General features: G+C 39.4%; 1 protein-coding gene across 3 annotated transcripts in view; it reads left to right on the forward strand.

Moving 5' to 3' along the window:
* The window catches only part of ATP13A4 (ATPase 13A4), a 149,739-nt gene extending 122,659 nt beyond the window's left edge, over positions 1–27,080 (forward strand). For 2 of the 3 annotated variants that reach the window (XM_066347711.1, XM_066347712.1), the window contains 7 exons: positions 1,233–1,329; positions 3,240–3,312; positions 13,285–13,456; positions 14,239–14,432; positions 15,526–15,614; positions 19,652–19,732; positions 26,095–27,080. In XM_066347711.1, the coding sequence (XP_066203808.1) occupies positions 1,233–1,329; positions 3,240–3,312; positions 13,285–13,456; positions 14,239–14,432; positions 15,526–15,614; positions 19,652–19,732; positions 26,095–26,307 (919 nt within the window). In that variant the 3' untranslated portion in view covers positions 26,308–27,080. The remainder of the gene's footprint in view (positions 1–1,232; positions 1,330–3,239; positions 3,313–13,284; positions 13,457–14,238; positions 14,433–15,525; positions 15,615–19,651; positions 19,733–26,094) is intronic. The other variant, XM_066347713.1, reaches the window with a different exon arrangement.
* The last annotated feature ends 159 nt before the right edge of the window (positions 27,081–27,239 follow it).

The following is a 27,239-nucleotide window of genomic DNA, read 5'->3' on the forward strand; positions in this document are numbered from 1 at the left end:
AAACACATGCGCAGATAAAGCAGGGGTAATGTGAACAGTAGGAAAACGGCTGGGAAGGTGGAACTGGCTTCACCGGATAGGATAGTGGGAGAGCCTTTCTAAAGAGCTGAGGGATGGGGAGACAGTGCCTTCTAGGCAGTGTTAGGCAGCGGCAAAGCCCTAATTCAGGAAAACGTTTGGTGTGAGGATCAGGCTTTGGAACCCCAGGAAACCATTATGACTAGAAGTAAATTTACACTCTGTTTTTTTTTTTCCCAAAAGAAAGAAATAAAATTGTTATTTCATAAGTTATGCATTTTATGCTTTCAATATATACTCTTTACTCAAAGTAAAACTACAGTAACAAAAATGAACATGCTCATTGTTTCTAGTCTATTTAAATTTGGTCTATGGCTAATTTGAGGGTTTCCATTATTTTAGCCCAGTTTTAGAGAAAGTTTGGCCTCTCAAATGAAATTGGAATGAACTGTTTGCCAAACTCCTACAGCACCTGCTTGAAAATAGCCTCCAAATCTGCAATCTGATTTATATTCCTCAGTTTACAGATGAAGAAACTGTGACCAAGAGAAGGGAAATGACCTTCCAAATCACATTAGTGAGTAGGTATGAGATCTGGGGCCAGCCCACGTCCCTGGACTCTGAGCTGAAATAATGCGCACAGAAAAGACAGGAGGGAGTCTCAATCCAGCTCCCTGGCTGGACAGAGGCCTGCGGCCTTGCAGTGAAATTGGCTTTTCCTGAACATTCAGTTGTTTAGCACAGTGGGTCCCAACCCCCGGGCCACGGACCGTTACCGGTCCATGGGCCATTTGGTACCAGTCTGCAGAGAAAGAATAAATAACTTACATTATTTCTGTTTTATTTATATTTAAGTCTGCACGATGTTTTATTTTTTAAAAATGACCAGATTCCCTCTGTTAAATCCGTCTAAGACTCACTCTTGATGCTTGTCTCGGTCACGTGATACATTTATCCGTCCCACCCTAAAGGCCGGTCCGTGAAAATATTTTCTGACATTAAACCGGTCCGTGGCCCAAAAGAGGGTGGGGAGCACTGGGTTAGCACACTGACAGCTGGCTCCCACCACTCAGGCGTCCAGGCTGCCAGGCAACAACGGAATAATCAGGCCTTTGATCTTTTCTACTGAGCTCAGCTGAACAGCACAGAATAAGTGACCTCGTTTCTTTCCTTTATTTTCATTTCATTCCTTTTTTGTTTCTTTTCTCACACAGGGAAGGACGTGCAGCTCTTGTCACCTCCTTTTGCATGTTTAAGTACATGGCTCTGTACAGCATGATTCAGTATGTTGGTGTTCTGCTGCTCTACTGGGTATGACCTGGGACCTAGCCTCTTGGTTGGTGAGAACTGAGACAAGGGGCAGTGTGCTGTCAATATGCAATGCCTCTTAAACAGCATACAATTAGGAGATTGGAGCACTCGCAGCTCCTCTAAAACTATCTTAAAAATTTTTTTGTTCATTGATTGAATTTAGAGGAAGAGGAAGGGAGAGAGAGAGAGAGAGAGAGAGAGAGAGAGAGATAAACATTGATTTGTTGTTCCAGACATTCATGCACCCACTGGTTGATTCTTGTATGTGCTGTGACCGGAATTCAAACTCACGGCCTTGGCATGTTGGGACAATGCTCTAACCAACTGAGCTACCTGGCCAGGGCTAAAACTATCTTTAAAATTTTGAAAATAGATCAGAAATAGACAAATGTACACAGGAAAAGTTGTTGGTGTGACTTCTCCGATTCTGATAATTATCTCTTGGTAGCTGAGGATCAGAATGGAACAAATCACTTTGTCTTTCATTGTTGCTTTCATCTGCTTTGGCCAGATCTCTCCTTCCAGCCCAGTGTGGCTCCTCCTTCACATACAGTTCATAAAAGAGATATTCTTTGGGTGCTGGAATGTTTCATAACTCGCTTTCTTTGGAAAAATAAGCCCTGATTATTATTAATGTTTGCCAATTTTAGTGGTGTAAATACTCTTACCGTGGCTGGTTTCAAGCTATCCACCTCAACGTGGAGGTGAGGAGAGATGTACAATAGCATACCATCATGTGGTACTTGTGCCATGTAGCTTTAGAAGAGTTGTGAATAACTTCAAGAACATAGATAACAGTACAATGTAGAAAAATGATTAGGAAGTTCTGAGTTTTGAGTGTTTTTTTTTTACCTCTGTTTCCAGTATAATTTATTTAATAGTGAATTAGTATCATTTAAAATTTTATATTGGCTGTGCTTAACAACCAGTTTACAAAATTTCTGGAAATCTTGCAATGGACTCTTATAAGCTAGTACAAACCAGAGTATACTGACCCTGAACATAGACATTTAAAAATTGGCATATTATGCCACCAAAAAAATACATATGTCTTGTGATGGCTTTTACCATTTAACCAAGCGTAAAAGCAGAAAATACATGACTACTGTTTATGGTCTGAACATGTGGGGGCTTTTCTATTCGCTAACACAGAGAAAGGGAACCTGTGCTGGAGATACCTAGAGTCATCTCTGTGTCTTGCCCTCATGCTCCTGGGTTGAAAGTTTGAGTTCTGTTGTCTTCAGATGACTTATGTCTTTCCACACTCACTAATACATGAACTGGAGAAAAAGAGGCTATTTATATAAGTTTGGTCCTATTTTGAAATCATAGTAACTGTTGCTCAAAACTAGAGTTAAACATGAGTCATCGTTAACTCCTTTCCACCAAGGGGTCGGGGGCAAGGAGGCAAGTTACCTGAAAAACTAAAAGCTTTTTCTTCAGGAATATCAAGGGATTTTCTAACAACACCCAAGAATGCAAAGAGTTACCTCAGTTATTGTCATTTTCTATCAGTAAAATTTAGGTAAGATCACTGCATATTTGTCATTTGTTACTACTGCGAATGCACTCTTTTAGTGTGCCAGACCAAACGTCAACTTTTCTGCTGCCAAGTGGAAAAGAGAGTGGAGATGATTCTGGTAGAGTGAGATATTCACCTCAATAAGGAAAGATAATAATGCACAAAAGACCTAGCCCAGACAGCGCATGACGAGAGCCTTCCTGGTTAAACAGGATTTCACGGCCTCGACTTTGCGACTCGTATCAACATACACAGGCTCCTGACCACACCACCTCCTAGATCGTTTACTTGACGATCCTATGTTGCAGTGAGAAAATCAGTGAAATTGATGTCAATCTTTATCTAGAAGGTCACAAGTGTTTTGAGTTGCTTTCCTTTTTATTTGCAGGAGACGAACAGCTTATCAAACTACCAGTTTCTGTTCCAGGATCTGGCTATTACAACTCTTATTGGTGTAACAAGTAAGGCATTTTTAAAACTTTCTTCCCAGAGATGCCCCCTTCAGCCCCAGGAGGGCTGGTGCACCAGGAGAGAAGGGACGGCAGCGGCAGCAGATGTGAAGTTTGACTTATTCCCAAAGGTATACACAGAGAGGGAAAGGAGAAACAGTCCTCGTTTTTTAGTGTTGAAAGAAAATGTTAGCAGAGGAAAACTGTAGTGTTAATTTGCTGTTTTCTATAAAATATAGAACTTCCCTAAAAGGTCACTAAATGCTTAAAATTTTTTTAAAAGAACCTTGAAAATCAGGTACACTACCTTTGGTGTGCGTTTAGGTATAGTTGAAGGGTGTTCAATATAGCTTATATGTTTCCCATCTCCAAATCCTAATCTCTCAAGACCTAGAACAGGGGTTAAAGATCATCTTGCCATTATGCCAGTCCTACCCCCATCTTCTAACTAATATATGAATTCTCTTTCCATTTTCCCTGTGATGGGATTTTCTTCCCATTCCAGCCACTAACCACCATCTTTACCAAATTTTCTGCTTTTCTCTCTGTTACATATAAATGCCAACAGCTCCACTTGTACTTTTAATCTTACCTCCTCTTACCTTCTTAAGGATATTTTTTATGTAATAATCCCTTCTGTCATCATGGTGAACTTTTCTCTGGGCTACTGGATCATTCCCACCAGCATATAACTTCCATCTCTTCTTATTTTAAAAACTCTACCCAACCCAAATATACCACTACCTGCTGTATACCTTATTGTTCCACTCCCTGGTCAGTTTTGTATACCTGCTTTCTCCACTTGCCGTCTCTACTCTATCATTCCAACCAGCCAGATTCTAACATTCAGGGGCATGAATTTGGATACTTGACTTGTGCTGGTGTTTGAGGGGAGGCGGTGGTAACTTGACAAATGTTTAACAACTTGTTTTCAAAAAAAAAATTTGCACATAAGTTTATTACAAACTTGACTGGAAAGAAAAATGTGTGGTGAGCAATTTTCCAATAATAACAGCATATACAATGTCTTTCTTGCAAATTCCATTTAGCCAATTGATTCTCACTGAGTTTTACCAAATTTCTGTGACCATAGTCAACCTATGCTATTGATGAGTAAATTAGTTTCAATGTGAATCTTTGTTGACATTTTTCTTTCCCTGAAGATAGCAAAACAAAAACTTATATTGAAACTTTTTCCATTCATCACTGACTGATGTGAGCAACTTTTTGCTGAATTGGATAATGGTTCCTGAATGCTGGAAGAGTATTTCCTCAATAAAAAAAAATGTTTAAGATGTAATGGCTACAGACATAACACACTTTTAAGTTTAATCTCCATTATTAACTTCAAGGACAGAGATAATTCTAAAATGTAAAATAATTGATAAGTAACCAATTTTGAGTGTTCATTATCTCTGTTGTTCATACATTTATTTAATTGTAAGTTTATATAACTTACTTTTAGTAATGGCTGCTTCTAATAACTGGCTTAAAAACTTAGCAGAAATTGGCCCTTGTGAGCCAGGGTGAGCTCTCACCACCACTGGCTGGGAGGATGCACAATACTGATACGTGAAAAAGTACACTTCTTAGACTGTTTCTCCTTCATTCCTCATGGTCTTGTTTTCACATTATTTCTTCTTATAGCTTCTCATCATAATCTTAATGAGCATATCATGCTAACTTATTTTAAAAACTTCTTTGAGAGCTCTGTCTTTGGAGAATAAACTCATGGGGAGCAGCTACTACCTACGCTTCAGCGTCCCCTTACCGATGTGGCTCTTGTCAAGTCCATCAATGACTTTTGTTGACAGCAGTGACCACTTCTCTTTTGGATTGTACTTGGATTTCTCAACAGCACTCTCCTTCCTCAGTAGACTTCTTCTTTTGGGTCTGTGATACCACATACTCCTGGATTATCTATCACTTTTGTGGGTACAGTTTTTCCATCTCTTTTTCTGGCCTTTCCTTCTTTACCTGTCTTTTCAATCTACATCATCTCTCTATCAGGGGTCCCCAAACTTTTTAAACAGGGGGCCAGTTCATTGTCCCTCAGACCGTTGGAGGGCCACCACATACAGTGCTCCTCTCACTGACCACCAATGAAAGAGGTGCCCCTTCCGGAAGTGCGGCGGGGGGGAGGGGGATAAATGGCCTCAGGGGGCCGCATGCGGCCCGCGGGCCCGTAGTTTGGGGACGCCTGCTCTAAGTGATTTCAATGTCATCTACATGCTGATGTATCCCAAATTTATATCCCTGGCCTTGATGTTTATCCTGAGCTCTGGAAATACAGCTACTCAGCATCTAATTTTGAATATTAAACAGAATGTAAACATAACATGACCAAATAGAACTCTTTCTTCTATAACAATTAATTTACTTTATTCTTACAATTAACAAAACCATTTTAATATTTATGGTCTAGTTTGTACTGCTTACTGTAATAAGAGTGAAAGAAAAGCAGCAAAGTGGAGCTAATACTGTCTGAAGAGGGTTCTAAAATAGAACCAGGAGGCCCCTGGGAAGCTTAGCTAACTCATCTTTCTCCATGTGGAAGGAACTTTTGAAATGGGCTAAGCCACAAATGGCTACATCCTAAACTGGCTCTGCATCACTGAGCTCTCTGTTAAGAAGTGAAATTTATGCCTAGGAACAAGCATAAGTAAGTAACCATGTATAACATTTTGTAAGTGTGCTTGCCAGCACCATTAGCAGCTCTTTCAAAACAACTTGTATAATTGTTGGGAACCCCCTTTTTTCTGTTTTTTTTTCCCCCTTTGGTTCACAATTAGGTTTCTACCCAAATCTGTGTGTCATAAATTGCGATTCCTAAGGCCCCAAATAAAGCTTTTGTTTGCTTTACAGTTCTTGGTCAAAATTAATTGATATTGACACTTGGAATATGTCAGTGGAAAAAAACAAAAACAAATAAAATTCCTCAAAATAGCACCACTATCTTTTAGTTGTTCAAAGACCAGGAGTCACCCTTACTTTGTCACTTTTCTTTTCTTTTTTAATGTTTAATTCAACTTTTTAATCCTTTAGAAATTTTCAAACACCTAATACAGATCCCTGGACTTTCTTTTTTTTTTTTTTTTTTTTTATAATTTTATCTTTTTAATGGGGTGACATCAATAAATCAGGGTACATATATTCAAAGAAAACATGTCCAGGTTATCTTGTCATTCATTTATATTGCATACCGATCACCCAAAGTCAGACTGTCCTCTGTCACCTTCTATCTAGTTTTCTTTGTGCCCCTCCCCCTCACTTTTCTTTAACCTTAACATCCAATACGTATGAAATTCGTACTGGCTCTACCTCTAAAGACATCCTGTATGAAATTTGTACTGGCTTTACCTCTAAAGATATCCTGTATCCTTTCTCTCCATCTCTACTATAGCCACTCTCACAAAACAGTGTCACTTCTGCTAGATTACTGCAATAATCTTACAACTAATCTTGCTTCCACAATTACTGCCCTCCCCTTAACTTCCATTTATCTTTCAAACAGTGGTAAGAGTGGTAGTTTTATTAATTTAAATTTTATTGTCATACTCTTGTTTAAAATGCTCCAGTGGCTTCTCATTTCCACTAATTCCACAGTCTTACATGGTTTATTTCTGCTTCCCCAACTTCACACCCTATTGCTATTCAGTTACTAGTCTAGGCACCCCAGTCTCTCTGTCTCTTGAGCATTGCTAAGTTTGTAATCATCTCAGCACCTTTGATTTTGCTATTTCCTTTGCCTAAACCACTTTCCCCTTAGATCTTCATATGATTGACTTTTTTTAATTCAAATTTTAGCCCAAATGTCACCACCTCATAAAGGTCACTTTAAATAATGACCAAGCCAATTATTCTCTAGCACACAGTTCTGTTTTATGTTTTCACAGTACTTGTCACAACCTGAAATTAATGATATTTATCTGTAGTTTTATTAGTTTTTGCCTACCTCCCCTCACCTGTTGTCTGTCTTGATCACTGCTGCATTTCCAAAACATCTAACAGTACCTGACATATCAAAAGAGTTTGTTAAATATTTGTTAAATCTATTGAAAGAGCCCTGGCCGGTTGGCTCAGTGTAGAGCATAAGCCTGGTGTGCAGGAGTCCCGGGTTCGATTCCTGGCCAGGGCACACAGGAGAAACGCCCATCTGCTTCTCTACCCCTCCCCCTCTCCTTCCTCTCTGTCTCTCTCTTCCCCTCCCGCAGCCAAGGCTCCACTCGAGCAAAGTTGGCCCGGGTGCTGGGGATGGCTCCATGGCCTCTGCCTCAGGCGCTAGAATGGCTCTGGTTGCAACAGAGCAACGCCCCAGATGGGCAGAGCATCGCTCCCTGGTGGGCATGCCAGGTGGATCCCGGTCGGGCGCATGCGGGAGTCTGTCTGACTGCCTCCCCCTTTCCAACTTCAGAAAAATACAAAAAAAATCTATTGAAAGAACACCTCTGGCAGTCCTTATTGTTAACAGAGTTCTCTTTCACCTCAAACCAAATCTCTCTGTGTAATTATCATCCATCATAGTTCTGTCATTTGGGATGGAACAGAATAGTCTGAATTTTCTCCCCAGAACAGTCTTTTACATATTTGAAAACAGTTCTCATTTCTTGTGACTATTCCCTTCTACATAACAAGTATCTCCAGGGTTTTCTCTGGGATTTTTTTTTTTTTTTGACAAATAACTTGATTCTTTTCTATATTCATCATTGATTAACTCATTCATTATAAGAAGAGGAGATAAAAAAGAAAAACCATCTTTGTCCTACTATTTAGAGTTAATCAATTAAAGCATTTGATGTGTTTCCTTCTAGTCATATGTGTGTGTATATATGTGTGTATATATATAAAATTTGAATTGTCTTCTCTATGTAATTATGCATCCTGTTTTAAAATTTAATTTCATAATTATTATAAAATGTTATTAACTACTTTAATTCTTTCTTATTGTGGTAAAATATAACATAAAATTTGCCACTTTTGCTATTTGTAAGTGTACAGTTCAAGGGTATTAGTTACATTCCCAGTATTGTGCAACTATCACTACTATCCGTTTTCAAAACTTTTCCATCACCACAAACAGAAACTCTGTACCCATTCAACAATAACTCCCCATTGCTCTCCCTTTCAATCTACTCTACTTTTTGTCTCTAAGAATATTCCTAGTAAAGGTATTTCAAATAAGTCACATCATGCAATATTTGTTCCTCTGTCTGGCGTACTTCAGTTTAGCATACTGTTTCCAGGGTTCATTTACATTGCAGCATGTATCAGGACTTCGTTCCTTTTCATGGCTGAATAATATTCCATTTTATATATTTACCACATTTGTTATCCATTTGCCCATTGATGGACTTTGGTCACTTTCACCTTCTGTGAATAATGCTGCAATGAACATTTGCATAAAATATCTGTTTGGGCTCCTGTTTTTAATTCCTTTTGGTATAGGAATGAAATGACTGTATTATATGGCAATAATTTATTTAACTTTGAGAAACTACTGGGAGAGTAATCAAGTTACTTAGATAATTAATGAAAGAGGAGGGAGCAAACGGCATGTCACTCCAGGAATAACTGGCATCCTCTGCCAAACAGAGCAAAATATCGTGCCTAGTGTCATAGGCAGGAAAGATAGCTTCACAGCCACCCAGGAAAGGGAGGGGGAACTGGCAGTGTTCAGCCGGATTAACAGGGGGAGGGTGAAAATGGTAAGGGGGGAATTCTTTCACTGAGTGCATGCGCAGTAGAAACCAAATAAAAAAGTGAAACTCGGAGGCATACACAGTAGGAGCCAAAATGGCAAACATACAAGGGAGAAGACACTAGCCTGGAAAAATCTGATAAAAAGAAACTGGATTGGAGGGCACAAACACACGCCTGGGAAAGTCCAGGAAAGAGATTGGATAGTTTGGAAAAAACAAAAACAAAACCAAAAAACCAAAAAGGTCTGCTCTGTCCTGAACCTAGAGAAATATATGGAAGCTTAGCAAGAACATTGGGCAGCCCCTGCCCTTGCGCTGCCTGAGAGTGTACTATCATTTTTCACTTTGCCACTCTCTCTCAAAACTCCTTCTATGTAAGTGTCTCTGAAATTCTCTTCCCACAACACTGCTGAAAACCCTATTTCCTCTGGTAACACTACCGAACTATTTTCCATAGTGACTACATCAATTTATAATCTCTCTAGCAATGTGTAAGGGTTTCAATTTCTCTGCAGCCTTATCAGTCAGTACTTGTTATTTAACTTTAAAACATTATTTTAGATATTCTAGTAATGTAGAGTAGGTTCTTATGGTGATTTTGATTTTTATTTCTCTAATAACTAATAATGTTGAGCATGTTGTCATGGGTTTATGACTCTTTGTAGGTTTTGTTTGGAGAAATGTTTATTCAAGTTCTTTGCCCATTTTTTACCTGGATTTTAATCTTTTGTGATTCCTGAGTTCTGGAGTCTTTATATACTGTGGATATTAAAAACCTTATCAGATGGACCGTGTGGCCAGGTAGCTCAGTTGGTTGGAGTGTCAGCCTGACATGCTGAAGTTGAGGGTTCGATCCTGGTCAGGGCACATACAAAAATCAAAGTCATAGCATAAATGATTGGAATAACAAAATCAATCAATGTTTCTCTCTCTCTCTCTCTCTCTCTCTCTCTCTCTCTCCTTCCCTCCCTCCCTCTTCCTTCCTCTCTCTCTAAAAACTAATTTTATATAAAAAAACATGATCAGATATATGATTAAATATATTTTCTCCCATTTTGTATATTTTCACTTTCTTGATACAAATGTCCTTTCTTGTATAAAAGTATTTAATTTTGATTAAGTCCAATTTATCTTTTTTCTGTTGTTGTTCATGCTTTTGGTGTCATATCTAAGAATCCATTGTCAAATCCAAGGCCATGAAGTTTATACTGTGTTTTCTTCTAATAATTTGATGACTTTTAGCTCCTGTATTCAGGTCATTGAGTCATTTTCTGTGTATGGTGTGAGCTAGCGCTCCAACTTCGTATTTCACGTGTGGAAATCCAGTTGTCCCAAAACTATTTGTTAAAGAAATTGTTCTTTCCACCATTAAATAACCTTGAGACTCATGTTGAAAATCAATTGGCTATAGATGTGTAGGTCTCTTTTTGGATCCTTAGTTCTATTCCTCTAGTCTGTATGTCTATCCTTATTCCAGTAACACACTGTTTTGATTACTGTTTTGTAGTAAGTTAGCAATTAGAATGTGTGAGTGCTCCAATATTGTTCACCTTTTTTAAAATTTGTTTGACTTTTCCATATGAATTTGAGGGTCAGTTTTTTTATTCTTCAAAAATAAAAAAAAAAAACATTTGAATTTTGATAGAGATTGCATTGAATTTATAGATCACTTTAAATAGTATTGACATTGTAACAATATTACATCTTCCAATCCATAAACATTGGATGTATTTCAATTTATTGACGTTTTCTTTAGTTTTTTTCAGCAAAGGTTTAATAATTTTCAGTGTACAATACTTTCTCCTCTTCGGTTAGATTTAAGTCTAGTTATGTATTCTTTTGTGTGCTATGGAATTGAAATTGTTTTCTCAATTTCTTTTAGAAATCGTTAGTTGCCAATGTATAAAGACACAACTGTTTCTTATGTATTGGCCTTGTACCTTATAACATAGCTGAATTTATTTAATAACTCTAGTAGATTTCTTACAGATTCTTTGGGATTTCTAATATATAGAATTATGCCACTTATGAATAGAGATAGTTTTATTTCTTCTTTACAATTTGGATGACTTTTATTTCTTCTTTGATTGTTCTGGATAGAACTACGAGCATAATGTTAAACAGCAGTGGTGAAAGCATCCTTTTCTTGTTCCTGATCTTAGGGGACAGCTTTCAGTCCTTTGCCCTGGAGTATGACATTAGCTGTGGGATTTACACTGCAAAATACACAGTCATGGAGATTATACGTAACATCCTCAGTTTAAAGCAATCTAGTTTGACTTGACATCTGAACTTTTAGAGCATGCCAAAACTGCTACTAAACATCTGTCTCCTTCTTTTATGTTGTCACTAACTTATGTCACTTTTATCAATTGTGTGTCAAGTAACTTAGATAATTACTTTATGCATTTGTCTTTTAAATTGGAATAAAAAAATAAAGATAAAAACCAAAAATACAATCATATACTTTTATATTTATCAAGATAGTTACTTTTACTACATAAAATAAGAATGTCAATAAAGAGATAGAAATTATAAAAAGGATGCTTTAAAAATAATTTTTAAGCTTTTTAAAATAATTTTTATCTCTTTAATTAACATTCTAATTTTATATATACATTATTTTCCTGATTTCATTGAGTTCTTTGAACATATTTAAAAGCATTGTTTTAAAGTCTCTGCTCATTAAGTTCAATATCTGGACTTCCTCAGAGATTTTTTTTTTTTCATTTATTTTGTTATATTGAGTTTTATAATGTCTTAACTCTGTAAATAAGATTTTTCCTATTTCCTTGGGCTGGATGGATATTTTGTTTGTTTGTTTTATTTTGGTGTTTTTTGAAGGTTGTAGTAGTCCATATATTTAGTGACTTTTCTAAACTATTTTTGTAAAGACTATCAGTTGTCATGTGTAGTCACTGAAATCTCTATTCCTTTAGCTTTTGTTCAAGTAGTGTTTTGACAGAGATTTTCTTGAACTCTGTGAGTTTAAAAATATGAAAAAACAAAGTACCTCTCCCAATCTTTGCAGGTTTGTTCTGTGCTGGGCACCTCAACACTTAGCAGGCTTGTGTTGAGTCTATAGGCTCTCCAGAGGTGATAGCATAGAGTTGTTTTTTATCTTTCCTAAACATACATCTTGCCATGGGTGTGTACATGACTTTTTATGTTCCCAGTACACACAGGTGGTTGTATGTACCATAATTTCCGTAGCACACAAACTTCAGCTTTTCCTTCCAGAGTTTAGTCTTTTATGTGTCACCTGCAATCTGCAGGTGGTTTGTTAACCTTACACTGCTTTGGAGCAGTGCATGCTGCTTTCCCACCCCAAGTCAGTTTTGCATTAGCTGAAACAGAGATGAGCAGCTTGCCCCAGTACCTCAGGGAGCCCCCAGACAAGTTAGAACAGACACAGACATGTGGAATGATTTGTGGATAAATCTGTTCTTCCCTCTCTGTAACTATGGACGAGGGTCCCCACTGATATGCATGCTGCCATCTTTAAGCTTGTCACTGAGCTGGATGGGGAAGGAAGGGCAAGTAGAGATGCACAAGGCTTTCCTATCATTTTTAAGTTGCCTTTTTGTTGATTCAACATGTGTTTGGATTCTATAAACATTTGTTTATTTTTCAGAGTTCTGACAAAGTTGATACTTACAGTTTCTGCTTGTTTTTCAATGTTTTTGTGGTGGGGTGGGATATTGAAGCTGCTTATTCTGCTGTTTTGCTGAGGTCACTCATTATTTTATTCCTTCAGTGTTTGAAAGAATTACTTCTTAGTGACTGCATTTTGTTCCACTATACAGTTGTGCCATAATTTACTATAAATGATGCAGTGATGAGCATCTTTCTACATCTCTGTTTTGTTTTCTCGTAAGATAAAATGTCAGAAGTCAAATAACTACTTGAAAAGTTACAAAAGTTTTTCAGTCTCTTCCTTGTCATTGCCACATTGCCTTACAGAATGTATTCGTCAATTTACTTTCCCACAAGCAGCGTAAGAAAAGCGTGCATTTTAATACTTCCTCACCTATAATTTAATAATCTTTGCCCATTTAATAAAGGCAAAGAGAGCATCTTGTGGTTGTTCTATGTCTGCTGTCTTAAGAATTTCTCATATGACTTCAGTTGGAATCTATTTATTGTATTGTTCACTCAGTTTGTGATGTACTTCAATTTGTCAATTTCTTCAGATGTTTAAGTCAAAGAAAAAACACCATTCTTCTGACGAAGAATGCAGCATTTTCCTGCTCTCATACATATACAACTTGATTTTATTTTATAGTGAATTTGAATGGTGCCTACCCCAAGCTGGTGCCTTTCAGACCTGCCGGACGACTGATCTCCCCACCTTTGCTGCTCTCTGTGATTTTCAACATCCTTCTCAGCCTGGCCATGCACATTGTGGGTTTCATTCTGGTTCAGAGGCAGCCTTGGTATAACAGGGAGATGCACAGGTATGACCACAAACTTGATTCCAGCTTCCCATACTCTAATTTCTGTTTAACATCATCTGGATCATATGATGGGAGGCAACTGGGTCTTCATTCTGCCAAATGATTTGGCTTCCCTAAATCCCTTGGGTAATTTTCCAGTGATCTTCATTTCTCAGTATCACAATTTGATGGTAACATTCATTAGCACTTATCTTTGCCTATCTTAGATAATAATCTATGACCATCTTTTCTATCTAGGGTGACCATGCATTGTAGTTTGCCTGGATACCCCCAGTTTAAGCCTGGTATCCTATAAGATTTCTAATATTTTTTTCATATTCAAATATGTTCCTGCTGCATGATAAATTATATAGTCACCTTACTAATAAATGTTTAGAGATTTAATCCACTAAAGGGAAGAATTATGAATTACTCACCCTTCTCTCTCACATATAGCCTTAATATATGCGATTGGTTCTCAATATTTTGAATAAATTACTTGGATCTATCTATCTATCATCTATCTATCTATCTATCTATCTATCTATCTATCTATCTATCTATCATCTATCTACCTACCTACCTATCTAAATATCTATTATCTATCTATCTATCTACCTAATAATTTTTCTATCTATCCAAAATATAGATCTATCTGTTCTGGTTTCTTCCTCCTTATTTTTCAGTATATTCTTTCCCAAAGTGTAGGCAGTTGTAGAAACATTGAGGGCATGGAGTCTCATATGTAAACTCCATAGGTGTCTGTCATCTTACTTCATCAGCTTCTTTGGTTTCCTTTTTAGTGCCTGCACAGTGCAAAATGAAACCATCTCAAACTTAACCACCCCTCCAACTGCTCCAGAAAAAGATAGAAGTGATGGTGACTTAGCAAGTTTTGAGAACACTACTATATGGTTCTTGGGAACAATCAACTGTATTATTGTGGCTCTTATCTTCTCTAAAGGAAAACCATTTAGGCAGCCGACCTATAAAAACTGTGAGTAGAGTTGTATGGGATCAGAGGCGAGAAGTCATCAGAGAGGAGAACAGGCATGCCTAGGTCATTCAGGGAGTAGCTGCAGAATTGGCACTTATTCTGGGTCTCCGAATGTCTAGGTCTTTTTGTGGCCTTGCTCCCATTTTTAAAGCTGTGTGAAATACCAAGGCTTTTTTATCCACCTCTTACCTTCACCAGCAGTTTGTCTCTAGGTGTCCTTTCATGGAATCACTTCCAGTTGGGAAGACTTGTTTATCTCTCTGCTTGTCGGCCCCCATCCCCGAGGAGGTGGGGAGAAGAGACAGAGCACTCATTTGGAACATGTCTCCTGCTGTGAAGACAATGGTCAGGATGACATCGTAGGATTGGCAGGCTGAGAGTGGTCCAGCCTGGGGGAGCCTCACTACAGACAACTCTGGAGGCTCTTGGCCAAAGCACTTCCTACTTCCTTACATTCTGAGTGGGGGGTGGAGTGTGTATTAGGAGAAGAAGGTGACCTACTTTGCTTTGGGACATTTATTTAGATACAATCATTACTCCTCTAATTGGGAAAATTTAGAAGTATAGTCGAAAAGTTAATGTCCTCGTAAAATTTTGTTCAGAGAAAATTATTTTGCCCTTCTTCTTCTTGGGATGACAAAGCAGTTGAATGCTCACCTCGACAGATTTGCAATTTAAGCATTTATTTATATACAGCCCTCTATTTTTCCAGAAAAGTATTTGAGGTGCATGATTTAGTTTAAAGAGGTTCAGATACTTGAATGACTTTAAGGCATTTATTTTGTAATAACAAAAACAATTTTTTTTGTAGTAAGTGTATTTGGTCAGTCTTACCCTATGTATATTTGCCATTTTTATTAATTGAAATCTACAATGTGGATGTGTAAATTTTCACTTACTTCAAGGACATACATAGAAACTTTAGAGGTGAGATCCATTGCATAACAATGACTACTTTCCATCTTTTATGCTGTGTTTGCCTGTGGAAATCAAGTCAATTTAATCAGCATTAATCTAGAATTTGTCTTTCAATAGATATGACACTCTATATTCTGATTTCTCTAAATGATAGCCTGTGTTCTTATTTCCTCAGATATATTTGTCCTTGCACTGATCATACAGCTGGCTGTGTGTCTATTCATTCTATTTGCTGATATTCCAGATTTTTATAGGCGTTTGGATGTAAGTCTTATCTCAGGAATATGGTGATGTTTTACAGTTACTTAACACCCTGACTTCTAAAAGCAGGTCACAGTAGCAATTGTCATGGATTCTTGACACCAATTATTCTTTGGGGAAAGTTTTTTAAAATGCTGGATTTATTCATATTTTTTATTTAAGCTGGGCAAGAAATAAAAACTCTGTCTAGTCTTGGTTTCAAGTATTTCAAAAGCATTGGACATTTTTCTTTTAAATAATTTCCTTTAAGATTGAAAAATCTATTTATACATTTTTTTTCAAATGTGAGAGAATTTCTCCCTAAATGCTTCTGTTTTAAAGACGCTTAAAAGAATTTTGCCTATAATACTTTTTCAGTTAGTTCTTAAATCAGTATTTACATTTTTTTACTTCTATACAAATGTGCTTTTTTATGTTTGTAGTTAATGTCAGCAAAACTTACCTTTAAAAAGCCATGCCTTGGCCCTGGCCGGTTGGCTCAGCGGTAGAGCATCCGCCTGGCATGCGGGGGACCCGGGTTCGATTCCTGGCCAGGGCACATAAGAGAAGCGCCCATTTGCTTCTCCACCCCCCCCTCCTTCCTCTCTGTCTCTCTCTTCCCCTCCCGCAGCCAAGGCTCCATTAGAGCAGAGATGGCCCTGGGCGCTGGGGATGGCTCCTTGGCCTCTGCCCCAGGCGCTAGAGTGGTTCTGGTCATGGCAGAGCGACGCCCGGGAGGGGCAAAGCATCGCCCCCTGGTGGGCAGAGCGCCGCCCCTGGTGGGCGTACCGGGTGGATCCCGGTCGGGCGCATGCGGGAGTCTGTCTGACTGTCTCTCCCCGTTTCCAGCTTCAGAAAAAAAAAAAAAAAGCCATGCCTTACCTCATGAACTCTTTTAGATTTTGTAACAAATTTAAATTATAAAAGACAGAAATTTTATGTATTCAAGCAAGGGAAAATATATATATTCTGATTCTTTTAACCCATCCCACTTTTCAATTAGAAGTTAATTGTTACTAATGTCTTTTAGACCAGTAAATATAAAGCAGAAGAGAAGATAAAGAAACTGAGGGGTTTTTTTCTTGGTACTTTGTAAACCTGCCTCCCTGCCTCTCCATCTCAAAGACCAACCAGTTTCAGGAGGGTCAAGATACTATTTCATTCATTCTTGTGTAAACTGTGCCTTGCATAGTAAATGCTACATAATGGGAACGAATGACTGACAGATGGTTGCATGCCAGTTAGTTTCCTAAATGCAGACAGCACTTGGAGCACACATAGTGCATCCCAAGCCAACAATACCTTCCCAAACTCAGTGTGATATATAAACCAATGTCTACATTCAGTTTTCATTTTTATAATTGCATCACTGTGCTTAACAGTGTAATTGCCACTGTTGCCGTGTCTTCATGAATTACATTAAGTGCGTAGGGACATAGTCTTTGCCCACTTGTCTTCCAAGTGAGTTAAAAGTTTGAAATCCTGCAGAAATTAAGATTAAGATATGTTGGGTTTAGTCACACTGTTTAATAGTGAGGATGCTAAGAGGTAGGCTTGGTCCTCTGGTGTGACAAAGTAGGGAACATATTTGGTTTGAAAGGAACACATGTGAAGTCATTGCCAGCATGACTGCAAGGGATTCTGCAAAGAATTATTGCTTCTTTTAAAAATAATTACTTTTCTTAATAGTACATAAAATTGTGAGTACATTTTAGAAATGTGAATATGCAGGTGGGGAAAAATAACATTGTTCATTTTCTCATTCCGTCTTTGAAAAATTCACATATTATAGATGAGCACTGACTGGTTTAGGAAGTTTATTTTATTTTAAATGGAAAAATGATGTTTTATAACCTAGTGATAGCTCATTTTTAAAAAGTTGCATGATTTTTTAAAACAGGGAGTAGTATGTTCACATGGTTTGAAATTCAAAAGTTAGCAGTGACAATCTCGTTACCACCCTTGTGCCCCAGCCACCAGTTTCCAGCTCTGGAGGCAACTGATCACAATAGTTTACTTCACAGATTTTCAGACATTTTTTACAGATGTATACAAATGATGGCATGTGTGTGTGTGTGTGTGTGTGTGTGTCTTATGTGTATATTCCTCCATATTGTTATACAAATAGTAACAAACTATTACATTTGTCCAGGTTGTTGGAAATAGAGATGTCAAGGTGAGCTGAGATGTATAAGAAAGTTATTGGAGGAACTGCCTATGGGAGAAAAGAATCAGAAAGCTAGAGGAGGTGGGGAGGGTACCACACTATGGTCTGACCCCTGTGAAGGGAAGGAAGGAAGGAAGGAAGGAAAGGAAAGGAAAGGAAAGGAAAGGAAAGGAAAGGAAAGGAAAGGAAAGGAAAGGAAAGGAAAGGAAAGGAAAGGAAAGGAAAGGAAAGGAAAGGAAAGGAAAGGAAAGGAAAGGAAAGGAAAGGAAAGGAAAGGAAAGGAAAGGAAAGGAAAGGAAAGGAAAGAGGAAAGGAAAGAGGAAAGGAAAAAGGAAAGGAAAAAGGAAAGGAAAAAGGAAAGGAAAAAGGAAAGGAAAAAGGAAAGGAAAAAGGAAAGGAAAGAGGAAAGGAAAGAGGGAGGGAGGGAGGGAGGGAGGGAGAGAGGGAGGGAGGGAGGGAGGGAGGGAGGAAGGAAAGGAGGGAGGGAGGGAGGGAGGGAGGGAGGAAGGCCACATGAGTCAAGTTTCCACAGTTCTAAGAAAGTCAAGCCAAAGTTGCCCATCAGAGGTGTTTAGTGTCTCACAAGAATGAGTGTGATTAGAAGCCCTGCTGTGTTCAGTTATTATGAGTAGCCAGGGGAAGTGTGGCCTTAGGGTGAATGTGGTGGTGGATGTTGAGTCCGGTAGCTGGGGCAGCTGTCACTTACCCTCCAGCTGCAGGGTGTCTGAGTGGAGCACTGTTGTGCTGCCATAGTCACATAAGAAATCCTATACCTTATTCTGTGTAACAGTATATTTTGTTTATCGATTCATATCAGTACAGAAAACTTCTTCATTCTTTTATATGCTACTATAGTATTTCATTGTTCACACACACACACACACACACATGCCGTCATTTATGTGTAGTGTCACATTGATAGATATTTAGATTATTTCTAATTTTTTACTATTACACACAAAGTTGCAATAAAATACCTTATACATATATCATTTCAACCATATCCAGCACATGTCTAGGATAAATTCCTAGAAATGAATTTGAACTTTCAATTTTAATAGCATGGCCCTCCATAGAGTTGTGCCGGTCTTTACACTCACCAGTGTACAGGCAACGTAAGAGGTAGTGCCGGGTGCGATGCTCTTGGCTTTGTTTCACTCACTCATTCATTCATTTATTCATCCATTCATCTATTTAATATGCATCTCTAGCATATATATCTTGAGCCTGGGGAGGGGTTAGGGAAGCTACAGAGGAAGTGGGGAAAGAGAGGTAGTGACAGCTTGACTTCAGCCCCACTTGCTCTGTTGGTGAGTACCATTGAGATGGCGTAGCCTGACTCGCTGCACACACAGTGCTGAGAGTGCAGCCCTGACCAGGGACGCAACAGCTCGGTCCAGCTGAGGAGCATTGTGGCCCCACAGAGGAGATGGCAATGCCATCCACGTGGAGGTTTGACATGGGTACCCTCAGAGCCTCCTGGGAGTAGAGTCACATTCCTATGTTCCCTCATAAAAAAATTAAAAGTCAAACAAAAATACTTTTATTATTATTTTGTGTTGTAAGGTGACCAGATTTTAGGAAATTTAGAAATTACAGAGAAAAAAGGAGAAGAACGGAAGATCAAAGAGAGAAAGTAGCTATCACAGTCCCCAAATGATTGGGATCATCGGGTATAATCCCTCCACACTGTTTTCTGTGTATACATGTATAGAAATACTTACACACATAAAACATACACATTATATATGTATATAACATCTACTTACACATATATGTATGTGTCTATTACCTATGTGATTTGTAACCTATGAAAATGTCCACTGTGAACCCACGGGCATTTCCAGCATATATTTGTCTTCAGACTAACTGCTTCTTCCTCTCCCTCCGCCAGCTGCTCTGCACGCCCCTGCTGTGGAGGGTCTACATTGTCATGATGCTCAGCTGCAACTTCCTTGTGTCCCTTGTTGTGGAGGTAAGTGCCTTCAGACGGCCGGTCACTTGGGGGTGGGAATGGCATTTTGGGGGAATCTGAAAAAAGGAACAGCTTTAGCTGACAAGGCTCAACAGTACAAGGGGCTCCCTTCGTCAGCAGCCTGAGCAATGCTGCTTCCCTCTGATAAGTTCAAAGCAAGGGGTTTGTTTCCCCACCTGTGAAGTGGAGCTGGGGAGACTAGACCTATGATCTCTAAGGCCTTATTCATTTCTAAAATTTACAAAGACCCAATTCAATAACATATATATATATATATATATATATATATATATATATATATATATATATATATATATATATACAGACAACAAGCTAGTAATAGCTAGAGGGAGGGGTGGAAGTAGGGGAAGGAGGGAAAAGGCGGGCAATGGGGGTGGAAAAAGACTTTGCAGGGGGCATGGGGGGCACAATGCAATGTGCAGAAGGTGTTATATTGAGTGGAACACTTGAAACCATGTCAACACAATACATTAAAAATAAAAATTTTAAAACTGCTAAATTCAATTTATTTTTTGAAATAGAGATTTTTCTTTTTTTTAATCATTCATACACTATAAAATTTACCTTTAAAAGTATACAATTTAGTGATTTTTAGTATATTTATTGTGTTGTGCAACCACCACTACCACCTAATTCTGGAAGGTTCTCATCACCCCAAAAGTAATCTTGTACCATTAGCATCCACTCCTCATCCTCCCTTCTTCCTTCTCCACCCTCTGGCAACCACTAATTTACTTTCTGTCTCTATGGATTTGCCTATTCTTGACATTTCATATAAAGGGAATCATACAATATATGGTCTTTCGTGTCTGGCTTCTTTCACTTAAGAACATATGTTATTTTTACTTTACAGATGAAAAATGAGATTCACAGTGAGCTTTTCCTGGCTTTTATTCTTCAGCTCCCATAAACTTCATCCAATGAGCTTGTGCTCCCCTTTTCTTTGCTACATGGTTCATTCTGTCCTCCTTCTGTCCTGCTGACAGTCTTCAGTTTACTGGGAGTGAGGGGATTCCCGCCCAAAAGCATTCATTCCACAGGAGGGGTGAGCTGCGGGATTCCCATCTGTCCCCATCCCCGCTCTCATTACGAACCCAGCCTGGTTCCAGTGAGGGGGTTCATGGAGAGCTAAGAACATCCAGAGCCTGACTTCCCACAGTAGGTAGGAGCTCAACAAACCTTCCTTACGGAGCAGGGTAAAGAGTGCACAGGAGCTGGTGGCGGAACAAGACCTAGCATAGGGGACTGGAGTGTCTCTCTGTGCTAAACCAGAGCTTCTCAAACTTGAGTGCACATCAGGATCACCTGGCGGAGTATTAAAGCCTAGACCAGGGGTCCCCAAACTTTTTACACAGGGGGCCAGTTCACTGTCCCTCAGACCATTGGAAGGCCGGACTATAAAAAAAAACTATGAACAAATCCCTATGCACACTGCACATATCTTATTTTAAAGTAAAAAAACAAAACTGGAACAAATACAATATTTAAAATAAAGAACAAGTAAATTTAAATCAACAAACTGACCAGTATTTCAATGGGAACTATGGGCCTGCTTTTGGCTAATAAGATGGTCAATGTCCGGTTCCATATTTGTCACTGCTAGCCGTAACAAGTGATATGATGCGCTTCCGGAGCCGTGATGCGTGCGTCCTGCGTCACTGGAAGTAGTACTGTACGTGAGCGATGCCGCCACATACGGTACTCCAGGAGCACAGGATGGGGATAACCACTAATGAAAGAGGTGCCCCTTCTGGAAGTGCGGCGGGGGCCGGATAAATGGCCTCAGGGGGCCGCATGCGGCCCGCGGGCCGTAGTTTGGGGACCCCTGGCCTAGACTGTCCAGCCTTGCCACCATCATTTCTGATTCAATAGGTCTGGAGTAGGCACAAGTTTTTGTTTCTAACAGGTTTCCTGGTGGTTCAGGGACCACACACTGAGAAGCACTATGCTAAACCATATGGTTTCCAAAGCCACCAAGTTAATAAAGGAGCATGATCACGGCTGACCTTAACACTGAATTGCAGAAAGATGTTCCTTCCCATTTAAAGGAATACGTATTTTGTCTCTGTCCATGATCTCAGTATTCCCCATCTAGTACAGCTTTTCCAATCCTGTACGGAAGGCTGTTCTAGCCTCTGTAGCACAGCTGCAGTACTATCCTTTTCATGAATTTTTCTTGATGCCTGGAACAGTTAGGCAAGTAACAAAACTCAGCCAACAGTGGCTTAAACAATAAAGGTACTGGAGGTAAGTGGCTTCGGGGCGGTTTAGTGACTGGATGTCATTGGGGATCTGCATTCTTTTACCTTTCTGTCTCACTATCCTTAGATATTGGCCTTTCATGTTGGCGCTTGTTGCTTACGGTGCCCAGACAGCTTCTGCACAGCTGGGCATTGCATCTGTTCTCAGTGTAGGAAAAGAATGGCAAGAGAGGCACCAGCAGGATTTTCCCCGTCAAGTATAAACCTTTTACCAGTGAACCAAAAAAATAAAAAATAATTCCTACATCCCACCTGTAGACTTCCTCTTATGCCCGTTGGTTAGAACTGTGTCTCATTAAAACCTAAGTATAACAGGATTCTGGGAAAGTAGATTTATGCCCAAACGTTAGACAGATTGGCTTAAACTGTTTATGTGTTTTTTCCTTTCAGGCAAGCAGGGAGGAGTCAGGAGGTACGGGCTGCTTCAGTCCCCTTGCAGGAAGCCATTCCATGGTCAGCATAGTTGCCGTTAAGGGCATAAGCTGGAGATGGGTGGTAAACCAGGGTTTGAGTCCTGGCTTCACCCTTTCTTGCTGCCTGACTTTGAGCAGCACCTGCTGTTCCTCTTCTCTGTGTCTCTGTTTCCTCACTTGTAAAATAGTGGTAATAATGACAGCTCACCACAAGTTACTGTAAGCATGAAATGTGGACAGTAAAAGCACATCATAAGTAAGCTTAGTAAATATAAGCTACAATTATTATATTATCTATGTAGTACTTATCATTTTTTACTTTCTGTCTACCAATCATTCCAATATTTATTTATTCATTCACTCTTTCCACAAGCATTTCTTGAGCATATCCCATATCCTAGACTAGGGCATTATGCTAGCCAAAGGAGAGGGAAATTTCATACTCGTGGAAGATAAAGTTTCCCCATTGTTTTTCATGTTGAGTGAGAAATTGAGATACTCGGGGATGTCTAGTGTGGGTTCCCAGCAGTGTCCATACTGAGAAATCACATAGCAGGGTTTCAGCTCCCAACGTGAAACTCCTCTACAAAGTCCCCCCTTCCCCTGCTGTCTGTACATACTCAGGAACAAACCCAAGCCAGTTCAGTCTTTGATAAAGACAGTTGTAATGGGGCAATAGGATTTCCTGCCTCATGAGGTGAGCCTGCCAGAATAGATAAGGACCCTGGACAATCAAGGTGCAGCAAGATGTTTTTGTCAGGTGGCTCAAGGTTTGTCTGATACAAGGTATTAAGAATTCCTAGAAAGTGCTGAGCTAACTCCATACTAGCTGGCCAGGCTGTGGCCAAGATGGTCCAGACAGGTTTTGAGAGACAGGCCTGGGAGATGCCTGGCTTCCTTCTGCAGAGTCCTGAATATTGCCTGGTATGCTGAGAGGTCGAACTCGAACCTTAGCCTTAGAGCAGTCTAACAAATAAACAGGTTTGAATGAGACTTTATTCTCATTTTGCTGATTTGCATGATCTAACCTTCACCTGAAAGACACAGGAGCTAATATTTATAGCTTTAATCCCTCTCCTTTTTTTATTGTTTGTGTGTGTGTGTGTGTGTATATATATATATATATATATATATATATATATATATATATATATATGTATAGATGTATGAATTATTTGATAGCCAGTCGGGAAAACTCCTGTGGCATTTTTATTTGTTTGGTTGGTTTTTATTGTTGTTGTTTTAGAAGTGGCATCTTATCAAGGCATTTCTTTTGTTTCTAGTTTTCAATTTAATTTACAATGAGTGACAGGACAGATTACCTCTCAGGGTTTCAGTTTCCTTTTCCAGAGTAGCAAAGGGACACGGCTCATCATACTTCTAGAATTGTGAAAAAGCTCAAGGCATAGCTAGAGCACTAAAGTCCTTCTCTCTGTGTGTTTTGATTTATTTCACTGTTGTGTTTATAGCCTGCTAAGATTTCCTGAAGGTAAGTTAGATTTTAAAACCACTAATTGGATACTTGTGATCCAGCCTTATCCCAGCTCCAGGGAGAACTATTGCTCTCTTGTTAAATTAAGGAGGACAAGGCCAAGCTGTGGGAAAGTAGAATAACAGGTCTGACTAGTTGAGAGTAGAGGTTTATAAGACGTTGATGAGATGGTCTGTGGGTCTTGAACAGCTTGTTAGCGAAAGATCTGTTTTTATAGGAAAGTTCAGACTAGTTGTTCTTTATTATTTCCAAGGGCAATTGGACTCAGCTGTCCAAGACGGGTGGGTATTAGGAAAACTACTATCTTTAGTGAAGTTTCTCATAGAATTCTACAGTATTGACTCTGTCAGTTAATAGATGATAAAACCAGTTCTAATTCTGTGGGACACCTTGGCTCCACGTATTTTTTCTTTGTTTCTTTCATAACTTCTAAGATGGTCAACCTTTGTGACTGTTAGAGAACAGGAAGAATTCATCCATAGGGTACTAACAGAGTCAAACACTGGACACTAAGAATTGCAGTGGAGAAATATTAGTTATTATATTATGAACGGAACTAACCAGGAAAATGGGAGGCTAATGCTCAGAAGCCCAAACTCCCTAGTCACGGATAGGTTACAGATTATACAAGGCGAAATCACAAGACACTGTGGATTAGGGGTTCTGGGTAGTTCTGGGAGCTGGTTGGTCTGAGGTGAGGTGAGGGCAATGAATCATTTCTTCACATCTTAAGAACAGCTCTGAGGTTTTTCCTGCATCCTTCTGTTAGGTTCATGGAAAAGTAGCCGAGGGTGGTTATACCTTAGGGCTCCTTAACCAAAACAGAACTTAGGTCAAGATGTTATCCTTAGCCCGCCAGAGGTCGGGACCCTGTGAGGATTAGTCAGGTCTAGCACTGCCCTCTGCTGCCTTGGGGGTTGCTGATTATCCAGGAGAAAGGTCAGGTCTCTGAGGGGTATATACAGAGAGAGGAATATGATCTCTAGAGCTAGGATTTAAAATTAAATTTAATCAAAGTCACAAGGATCCTCAGTTTCAGACCTAAACATGATAAAAATGAAAAATTAACATCTTAATCTCTCATGCAGTCTGTTTTGTAATTTATAACTTGGGCGATATTGGAAGCTAAGTCTAACTCATGAGATAAAATGGCAGTCCAAAATGTTTCCAAAAAGACATATCCGGTAATTTTTTTTAAAAATGCAATGTAATTATTTGTAGGTGAATGTTAGAAGTCTATTGAACAGGGCCACAGTGCATAATATTTGTATTTTATTTTATTGTATTGGGGTGGCGCTGGTTAACATAATTATTCAAGTTTCCGGTGCCCAATTCTACAACACACCTCTGTACACCACGCTGTATGCTCAAGCCCCACAAAGCCTGTTAACGAGTAGTTCAGAGGGTAAGACAATGGAGGCAGCTAAGCTTTGCCATGCCCTGCATGGTGTGTGTGTGTGTGTGTGTGTGTGTGTGTGTGTGTGTGTGTGTATATATATAACAGTTATGACCAACCTAAGGGGAAGGAATTACTTCTAATCACTGAGGCTCAGACAGAGCAATTAATTGCCCATAGTAGGCGTCAGAGCTGGAAATCAAATCTAGATCTGTCCAACTCCAAGGCTGTGGCCCATATCCCAGTTTGACTGACCTTTGCTAAGGACTGTGCAGCGAGGTGCCAGGCTCTGCTCCACCACAGCCACATCAGGCATGCTTGGCACAGGCACATCTTTCCACAGGGTCAACTGCATTTGGTGGTAAGTAGTTTTACACGTCATTTTATATTAAATCAAGTGTGGAGGTGGTATGGAGTGGACTTCAAAATTTGAGTAATTCTGAATTTATTTTACACTTAAACATATATTTAAATATATTGTAAATACATGAGATATTGAAGAAATTTCATCCTTGAGGCAGACTGCTTCAAGCTGTGTTTCTGGATTCTTGAAAGTATCTACTTCTCTCTTCTCCCAGAAGAGTTCTGTAAGTGGAAATGTTTGCGAGGCTAAGACCGAGCGTGTAAAACAACCTTCGCTTTGTTTGTCCAGCGCTGAAGCTCTTTGTCAAGCTGGATCTAAGCAGCCAAAACAGTAGTGCCTTATTAGAGTCTGTGGAGGGCCATCACCTGGAACCACTTGACCTCTGATTGTAAAGAGCACCTCTTTTATTTTGCAGGAGGCCATTATTGAAAACCGAGCCCTATGGATGATAATCAGAAGGTGCTTTGGCTATCAATCAAAAAGTCAGTATCGGATATGGCAGAGGGCCTTGGCAAATGACCCCAGTTGGCCTCCACTATACCAAATACCCCACTCTGACCTGCCAGGGTGTGGCCAGGGAGTGTCTTACAGCAATCCGGTGTTTGAGAGCAATGAGGAACAACTTTGAAGGCCATAGGACATCCAAGTTGATAAAACATGTAAACGACAAAAGGGACCAGCTGCAGTGATTTTTTTAAGCAATGAGCCTTTTATAATGCCAGCAGGAATTTTTGGAATCCAGAACCTGAGAACAAATTAAAGTCTGTTTGATAAAATCCTTTCTACAGAGCAGAACACTGCCCAGGCGAGCACTTTCTCTTGGCCTCTGAGAGTATTGGAGGTGTTTAGTGACTTAAGACTGGGCCAAGGATGGCAATGGGCCAAGAAGGCTAAAGGAGAAGATGGACTCTTTCTTCTTAGATAATATATTTCAAAAATGAGAACTGTGTACAGTTATAGAATTGTAACATGTTAAAGATCATTGTTGAATTCTTATTTCCTTGATAGATAAACAAATGCATGGGAACTGTCGCGCCAATCTTTACTGTCTAATTTTCTTTTCTTTGTAGTACTTTTCAGATTTGAGACATTTCCTTCTACTGCTTCTGGCCTTCCCCTACATATCAGTAAGGATAGCCTAAGCTGATGCTGCAGCGACAAACAGCTCCCATAGCTCAGTGGCTCAACACACAACTTCTTCCTTGGTCCAGTGACTCTTCAGAATAGCTCTCCTCAAAGTGGTGACTGCTTCAATCGGATGGCTGCTCCCACTCAACACAAGGACTCCGTGTTTACTGTGGTAAGAGAAGAAGAGACTGGAAATCACACAAGGGCTCTTTACTGCCTGACCCCAGAAGTAGCACATATTTCTTCCACCACTTATATCTCATTAACCAGGGATTTTGGCAAAGGAACTGGGGAGTACAGTCTCCTGTATTTAGAGCTGACTTCATGGGCATCTGACTGGTGTTGTCACACAGGGTCCACACTTCAAAGAACTACACTCTTTTTTAATGCTCTGCTATTGTCATCCTAAAATTCCTTGAATAAAGGTCCCCG

Source organism: Saccopteryx leptura, chromosome 8 (assembly GCF_036850995.1).
Source record: "Saccopteryx leptura isolate mSacLep1 chromosome 8, mSacLep1_pri_phased_curated, whole genome shotgun sequence".
NCBI lineage: Eukaryota > Metazoa > Chordata > Mammalia > Chiroptera > Emballonuridae > Saccopteryx > Saccopteryx leptura.